At 39.8% G+C, this 9,169-nt stretch overlaps 1 protein-coding gene across 1 annotated transcript in view; it reads right to left on the reverse strand.

The window, feature by feature from the left end:
- Positions 1-415: 415 nt before the first annotated feature.
- nxph1 (neurexophilin 1) overlaps positions 416-9,169 on the reverse strand; it is a 77,597-nt gene continuing 68,843 nt past the window's right edge. Inside the window, exon 2 of the mRNA XM_005720894.1 lies at positions 416-2,504. Coding sequence (XP_005720951.1) covers positions 1,749-2,504 — 756 coding nt within the window. The 3' untranslated portion in view covers positions 416-1,748. The remainder of the gene's footprint in view (positions 2,505-9,169) is intronic.

The following is a 9,169-nucleotide window of genomic DNA, read 5'->3' on the forward strand; positions in this document are numbered from 1 at the left end:
CACCAATGGACTCCCAGTCGGCCTTCAGAGTTGCACCATCTGTGCCGCTGATTTCCAGAGTCCTGCGTTTGGGACTCACGCAGCAGCCATGACATAGTCCTATTAGTTATTCTAGAGGTGTTTAATATATGTGTGACCAAACCTCAATAAGCACACACATATGTATTTATGAGATACCACCAATTTATTTAAAATTACATTTTTTGTGCCTCTCACTGTTGCTCATGTTTTAGGCAACAAATCTTGTGTTAGATGGGGTAGGACTCATCACACAGATATCCAAGATAATGGAGAAACATGTAACATCTCCTTAATGTTGTGAAAGCTTGAATTTTGAGTGAAACCTGAGTCTTTTCCTGTACTTTGTTGCAGTTCAGTTTATTATAATAAATTTTCCTTTGCCATTGTAGCCCATTGTCCTACAAAGATGGGTATGATGGTTTGCCACAAACCTTGAACAAATCATTACTGATTTAATTAACTCACACATACCAGAATTCAATTGATAAAATTTCTGATTTCTTTAATCCATCTTCATCCCCAAACCTTCCCCCAACCCAGTAAAGAAAATTTAAGTCAATACTTTTATTATATTTAGTCAGTTCTAAATCTTCTGTACATGATTTCTGTTTTCATGACATTCACACCTAGGGCTGCAACATCATTTTCTGTGTTAGAGGAACCAAGAACAAGCATAAATGGACTTTCAAGAGGACTTAGCAGAGGTGGTCAAAAACACAGCTCATGGGGCATATACAGAAGCAGCATAATTTGGATAAACTATGTACAATACAAACCATTCATACAAATTAAGCTCTAATATATAGAATTCAATACATTACATTTGCTATATTAATTGACAATGAACAAGTCTTATCCCCAAGAACCCACTGATCAGTCAGTTAATCCAGAATTTTGTCAGTTCAAAATATAGGCCAGTCATCTAACTGACTCAGTAGCTGGTTAAGTTCGTTATCACAAAAAGCTCTCTGATGATGACCGAGGACTGATCATCTTACACTATCTGAAAGTCTGTTGTTAACAGGTTTTCTCAACTGACTGTAGAAGAAGCCAGCCTGGTAACCTCACTTATTAAACTACCTCACATTTCTAACAGCATCACACTCACATTTGAATTTTTGTTGTCATCCTCAGCCTCTTTTTCTAATAACATTTGAAGGATAGTTTTCATTCTTTTTAAACAAGGAGCTAATTTTTTTCCCATTATTCAGAATAAAACGCAGAGTGAAACTGGTACAGCAGGGGCAAACAGTCCATATACTATCAAGAGTTAATACACTGTATATTGAAATATGCTAAAAGAAAACAAGGTTATTAACATTCAGTTGGACTACAAGTGTGATGTAAAAATAACAACAAGAAAGAGCACAGTTCAATAATGAACAATTCATACTAGTACTAACCCAAGATATGACCCAAAGGCCATTGCTTTCGACAAAATTCAGCTGGAATAAATCATAATTAAGGGATAAAATTCTAACTGGTAATCCAAGGTTACTTTTAAGCAGTTTACAATTAGCACATTTTGTAAGAATTGAAAGTTGCTCTTTGCTCTTTCAGAAGATTGAACAGGGGAATCATTTGGGGAATCATTTGGGCATAGTTGACACTCTGATATGGACATGTTAAGGGACAGAAGGGCTAACATACAAATGTCTCTGGCCTGGATAGAAGTCCTAGTCTGTTCTCCACTCGACCACTATGTAGTTTGTGAGTGTATGGAAATGTCAGCCAGAGGGAAAGTAGGGAGTGTCACTGTGGTAGTTGTAGTCTGGACACACTTTCTGCACCAGTTTGTAGTCGGTGCTGTAGAAGGAAATGAAGATGCAGATGACTTTGAATGGTTTGGAGCAAAGCCAGGAGACATGGCTCTGAGTTTGCTCTTGGTAGCATGTCTTGGATGGGTCAAAGTTGCAGAGTGTGTTCTTGGCACCCTTCTCAACCTTCTCATATTCTATGCGACAGTTGAAGGACTTTGAGTCCTTGGCATCAATGACGGACTGCTGTGCTGCCACATCAAACTCAACTATCTTTGTTGGAGGGACCAAGCTAACAGACACATTGCCCTGCCCTGTGGAGTTGTGGCGAAAGTAGACACTGAAGGTGCCATTTCCATGATCTACAATCTTACCAGTGATTAGCAGGTTAAGTTTAACTGTCTTAATGTTTGAATGGAAGTCCCCCCAGCCAAACATCTTCTTAAACTTTCCTGTCTTGACCATAGGCCGCCGTTTAGCCCGTGGTCGTGAGTCCTGCAGGTCCGTGGAATTTCTCAGCCAATCCCAAAGATCCTGCTCCAAATAGGGCTCTGGAGTGTCATAGTGAAGATCCAAAGCTGTGCTGTTCTCCTTGCCTTGTAGAGTCTGTGATAGCAGCCTACTGATGGACATTTCCTTATTACTTTGTGTCCATATATGCTTAAGTGTGGATTTCAGATTTCCTGATTTGACAATGTCTGACTTTGAAGGATGAGCACTTGTAACCTGGGGAAGAGAGTAAAAAACATCTATTAGCTGAGAGCTTACATCAATATGAGGATGCTACGTTAGGATCTAGATATCTATGAAATGAGCAAATTGCAAATGAGAAAACATTCCTTTCACCAGGTGCATATCTACACCAGTTAGTCACAACGTTAAAAGTTTGAAAATTGAAAACGTGAAGAAAATATTCAAAATTAATGTTTTGTATTAAAACCTTGGACCCTGGTATTAATGTGGATGTTACTTTGACACATACCATCCAGAGAGTCCATACGCATCATAACACAACACCCAGAGGATCTTCTACCACACAACACCCTGTCCCTGCACCTTGGTCCTGGCTTGTAATGCCTGATGTGTCAACGAGCTGTTCTGGCAGTACTCAGGGGATATACAAAATATTTGGCAGGATGTTTTAATTTTATGGCTGATCGATCTTCATGGTACTGTATGGAATGACATGCAGTGTTTACATGGAAGGTTTTGATGCATGCTCCATCATGTGGGTAAGGAAATCCCCCAAAAATTGTTTCTGTTCCCCTGGATAAACTGTACATTTGCTTAATGACTGAAAATGGCACCACTGATTAACAGTGGACTGTGGGGTCAGTTTCATGATCATATGCAAATTGTCATGGCTATTGATCAATGACCAAGAATACCATTCACATAGAGTTGGCGAATGGCTGCAGTCACAGCATTGTAAGATCCTTACAGACCAGGGAAGCAGAAGAACATCATATGAAAAAGGCTATGAGTAAATGTGGTTATCTCAGCTGGACATTTGTCAAAACTGGTAAGACACCTAAGGGTGCTCCAAGCGATCCAGGAGAGAAGGTCAACGGCTGCCCAGCCAAAACCCTTTAATGATCGCTTATGTGTCTGGTGTATCAGAACAGCTGAGATGCAGTTTCTCTAAACACAGCGTCTCTATAGATTTGAAACCCCCCAAAAACCCAGTGTAAAGTTCACCACAAGGATTGTGTCCCACTGGCAAATACTTTCTATGCCTCCTGTTTTTTAAAATGTGCAAAATGATGTTTCTTGAGGCAACTTTTTACAACTTGGCACTGTTAAAAAACAAATAAACAAACAAAAAAATCCTAAATTGTCAAAGCTAAAAGTAGGCTACACATTTCATTTTTTACACCCGTGACACAACAGCCTATAGATAAAGCGTGGATGCTACATGCATATGTATTCTCATCATCACACAAAACCATCTAGAAGGTTTTACACACACTGTTAAAATAAGAATGCATCTGCACCGTAAAGATGTCCTTGACTGCCAGAAGGATGGAGATTTAAATCTGTATTATATATTCATTTTAAAGTAAACATCTAGCAATCCTTTTTTTATATGATTTATCTTTTGTTTTTGACAAATGTGAGTAATTTTTCTTCTCTTTCAAGCCTTTCCATGACTGACATGTACTATATACAGAGATCACATCTAACATAGTACTAAATAAATTACACTGAGAAATTGAGGTACAAAGTCTGTCTTTAATCAGCCAAGTCACTCCGGGTAAATAATGTGGTGATCCTCTCTCTTCTCTAATGACTTGAGGTTGACATTTGTATATTTTATTAAAACTGTTTTGTAGATTGTGGTACTGATGTTACATTTGCCAAATTGTAACACCAAATTCATTAAAAACTGACAATGAAAACACTGTTCAACCCTTCTGCTTTAAAATGAGCTGTCATACTAGAACCCACTTGTGTATGTAAGTGTGCTTATGATTAAAGTGACACTTTTTTTCAAATGGAAGAAACTTTTATTCCATCCATCCATTTTCTTGACCACATATCCAATTAAGGCCACAGGAAGACTGGACAGGGTGACAGCTAGGGCTGGGTATCGTCACTGATTCCTATAACTGATTCAATTCCGATTCACAAGATCCCGATTTGATTGGATTCGATTTTGCATTAGAACCCTGCAGTAGATCAAAAACTGAAGAAAGGTTTTATTAGAGACATAGCTTTTGTAATTTGGTATAATTTGTAAAAGTTTAAATTACACTGCACACAACGGTAGACTGGTGCGTAATAAGCAAGCAATTAATGCAGAAAACAGATTTTATTTATGCTTGTTCAGTGAATTTTGGTCAGAGGGTGATGAAAACTGCAGCTTCAGAATCTGTGAGATGTTGGCTTTTGCAAACATGCTGTCGGCGAACAGGGAGATCTGCGCTATAGCAAGTTTAGATTCATCCAGCTACCCCAACATAAATGTGAACCATGGAGAATGCTAGAGTACCCACAGTGAACCTATGGGGACAGAAATAATATGCAAGTTGCACACAGGAAGTCTGTATTTATTTATTTTTTTAAACTTATATTCTTTGTTGAAAATCAAACATTTTAAAATGTAGAGCACATTTCACAAGTTGATATAGTATTCATTCAATTCAACTCTCTTTAACGCAATAACAATTTAATTTAATTATATTTAATTAATGCCAAATCAAAGCAACATTCACTTCATGGTGCTTTATGCTGTAAGGTAAAGACCCCACAAAATAAGTAGTAAGTAATTAATAAATAATATTCAGGACCTTGCTATTGAAGAAAGTTATGGTTATGCCAATAATGTTTGTTTAAAATCCTACAATATGGCTGAATTAAAGCAATTCTGCAACGATTTGGCCAAAATTCCTCCACAGCAATGCAAAAGCTTCATTATCAACGATCACAATCACAATCATCTTCTTCATCAAGCAGTTGATTGTAGTTTTAGCTTCAAAGTGTTGGATAACCAATGGTTAAGTTTAGGGAACAGTTACATTTGACATAGGGCCAGGTAGGTTTGGAAGGTTTTTTCCACTCAATAAGTGAAATCATGATTAAAAACCAGAGGTTTGTATTTACTTCAGATTTCAGGTTTGTTTGATGATCTGAAACATGTAAGTTTGACAAATATGCAAACATTAAAAATAAATAAGTGCCCAGAAAATATCCTGAAGAGTTTAGATACTTTTACAGAAAGGTATCTTAGTGTAAATGTGCATGTTGTTTAATTATAACCCTAATGTTACCTTGAATTAACGGCAGTTAAAAAAAGCAATGATCATCATTGAATTCTTATAAGATACAAAAATAATAGTCATTAATTAATTTTTACCAACAAAAAATGAATAGTTAATGCAAACTTAAAAACATGAAGAGATCGTCCTCCCCTCTTTGTTTGTTTTTTTCTGCCTGCTTACGAGATGAAAATTGTTGCGTATCATACCAAATTGAAAATAATCAAGATAAAAGCAAAGCTTGGAATAAAAAGAGACCCAAAAAGTCCTAGCTTTGAAAAGACATTCATTGTTTCCAGATCTAACTTAGTAAATCCTGCTCTTGCTCTTGACGACGGCGGTCACACTTTTCTCCTCTCCTCCTCCTCCTCTCCCTTAGCTTCCCTGCTTAGCTTCTTATGTCCTTGTCTAGTCTTGTGTTTTTTGTATTACTTTTCCCTGGAACATTCTCTCACAGTCTGTTCTCTAAAACCTAAAAGAGGAATTATGGGTTGGATCAACTGGTCCCTAAATGCAACTGACACCCCTTTCTCAATGAGAAGTCTGGGCTTGGGTGAGCCTGAGTGCTGAAGATATCTACCTATTCGGAACCATGATAACAGGGTTCTGGCTGATCGGAGCTGGCTTGGCCCTGACTTATTGAAGAATTTAGAAAGCGGAACCGGCTATTCAAACCTCAACAAGGCTGCCCGCTGGGATTGAAACGATGGGAGAGGCGTGAGTTTCTCAAAATGGGCTCATTGAGTGCAGCACGGATAAGATCTTGGAGAGGCTACGGCTGCTGTGAATACTCAGAATAACATCTCTGGGTGCAAATTGGATGACATCTCGGGGAGGCACACTGTCGTGAGTTCTCAGAATCGGCTCCTCGAGCACAAGAAATGACGACATCACAGAGCGCTAGTATGGCGAAGCTCGCGGCTCTCCAACGGGAGATTGAGAGACCAGTGTTGGACTGTAGAACTGCTTTGAAATTCATATGAGCTGTTCGCACTAAAGTAAAAAGCACCATCACTTCATGCAGATACCCCTTTGGTGCCAGCTGCGGTCTCAAGGCTGGAGCTGAACAAAAACACCCTGATAACGACTGTGTTTAGTCTGTTCCTTCCCATTCCATGCAAGGCCACCTGGGTTGGCTGGAAGACTGTTTACTTAGCCTAGCAGGGCGAAGGACACTGTCTCAGCTGAACTCTGGACACGCACACACATACATATACACTGATATGCACACACTCATCCCCCCTCCCTTTCCAAACGCCTTCGACGCTTATTCCCTTCCGATGCTGACGGTGGATCAAGGAGACCAGTGCACGCAGCCCCGGATGTACTGTCTAAATCGGCTGTCTCTCACCCTTTACCCACCCCTGGATTAAGAGTTTTTTCATGTGCAGAGGTGTTTTTTTCTGTTCTCAAACTGATCTCCCTGTTGGAGCTCAGTCTGGGGGGAGTTATTTTTTCTCCTTTTCTTTCCTCCAAATTTTTCATTGTTATACCTCTCTGACCTGTCTTCCCCATGTGATGGTCGGAGGGTAAGATGGCGCCGCCATTGCGTACAATAGGTCAGCAGCCTTATGAAATTTCCCTTTGTGGGACTAATAAAGGTATATCAAATCAAATCTAAATACCATCTCACCAGGGGCGATTTTAGCCCAATGAATCAAAATTAATCAAAGAGTTCTCACTTTTTTGACAATATTTGCTGTTTGTGTAAACACTACTAAAAATATAAAAAACATACAGTACTTAATTGAGACATAACATTTTAACAACAAAAGCAAAGATACCCCCCTCCCAAAATGGTTTGTTCCAGCTCGCCTCTCCCCTAATCTGGCTCTAGCGCCATTTCTGCCAGAGCGATGGTAAATGGTAAATGGCCTGTATTTGTATAACGCTTTAGTCATATGGACCCCAAAGCGCTTTACACTACATTCAGTCATCCACCCATTCACACACTGGTGATGTCAAGCTACATTGTAGCCACAGCTGCCCTGTGTGCAGCCTTAATGGCAAAGTTCAGAAAAGAGTATCTAAGCTTAACAAATTAAATATGTTGTAATTAAAACCCTTGAGCATTATAATAATTATAATAATAATAAGCTGGCCAAAGGAGAAGATGGAAGCCCCTGACATCAAGACAAGGAAACTCCTGACTATACATAGAGGGTTTCACCCCAAGTCCAGCACCCTGAGACTGTACGCTAAGCGGAAGGAAGGAGGCTGGGGACTGGTGAGTGTCAGAACCACAGACCAGGATGACACAATGAACACTCTCGAGTACATCAGGAAGAATGCCAGAACTGATTGTGTACTTAGTGAATGCCTCAGGTAGCAGAAGCCCAAGAAAGAGGGCAAGAGGAAGAACCATCACTAAAGGACAGGCCCGGTACTGTGTATATATCCAGTAGATAGAGGAAGCAGCTGACATCTAGAAATCCTACCAGTGGTTGGACTAGGTTGGTCTGAAAGACAGCACAGAGGCACTAATCATGGCAGCACAGGAACAAGCTCTGAGCACAAGATCCATAGAGGCTGGGGTCTATCACACCAGGCAAGACCCCAGGTGCAGGCTGTGTAAAGATTCCCAAGACGCTAGCAGGCAGGGCATACATGGAACGCCAGAACCAAGTGGCATAGTATACAGAAACATCTGTGTGAGTATGGAAATACCGAGGTCAAAATAGGGAAAGCTCCCTAGTGCGGTCGAGAATGACTGAGGCTAAGACCCTGTTGGACTTACAGATACAGAGGGGCGCAAGAGGGAATTTTTTTAAATATATGTAACATTTTGTATGTGAAGTGGATGTTGTGTGATTACAAGAATTGTCAAAAACAAACAAACAAACAAACATATTTTATTAATATTCAGAGATGGGCAGTAACGTGTTACAATTACTGTATTGCTGTAATCTGATTACTTTTTTCAAGTAACGAGTAAAGTAAGGGATTACGATTGCAAAAAAAAGTAATTAGATTACACTTACTTTCCCCTTAAGCACGCTGCATTACTGCGTTACTAAACTGTGATTTTGTTTGAGAGAGTGTCTCATGACAATGACGCAAGCGTGTACGACGGCTGTGGAAGCACGTATGTAAATCAACAATAGAAAACATGGAGCGAGGGATGGAGTACGATCGTGCATCATTTAATACTTGGAAATACCGACATTACTTTGAATTTGACTTTTTCAAAAGCGACAAAAACATAAGCATACGTTGTACACTCTGCATAGGAAGAAAACTTCTTTCCACATCAAAAAATTCCGCTTCCAACTTGAGCAAGCACCTAGCACAAGAATGTTAAATTGACAGAAAACCCCCAGGATCCCCCCACTGAAATGACCGCTGTGGCTACCACATCTACTTCCACCAGGCAAACCTCAGATGGACCCACTCCTGCTAAACAGATTAAACTAGACATAAGAGCGACAGGACTTAGTGCCGCTGAACTGAAGAAGCTCGTCGCTGCCTATATCGTCGAGAACATGTTGCCTATTTCCAGTGTTGGGACTAACGCGTTATTAAGTAACGCGTTACAGTAACTACGTTATTATTGTGGTAACGAGCACGGTAACTAGTTATTATGCCAAAGTCAGGAACGCGTTAGTCGTTACTGGGATTTAGATAGGCTCGTTA

Source organism: Pundamilia nyererei, unplaced genomic scaffold, assembly GCF_000239375.1.
Source record: "Pundamilia nyererei isolate P.nyererei 1_Seehausen unplaced genomic scaffold, PunNye1.0 scaffold00003, whole genome shotgun sequence".
Taxonomy (NCBI): Eukaryota; Metazoa; Chordata; class Actinopteri; order Cichliformes; family Cichlidae; genus Pundamilia; species Pundamilia nyererei.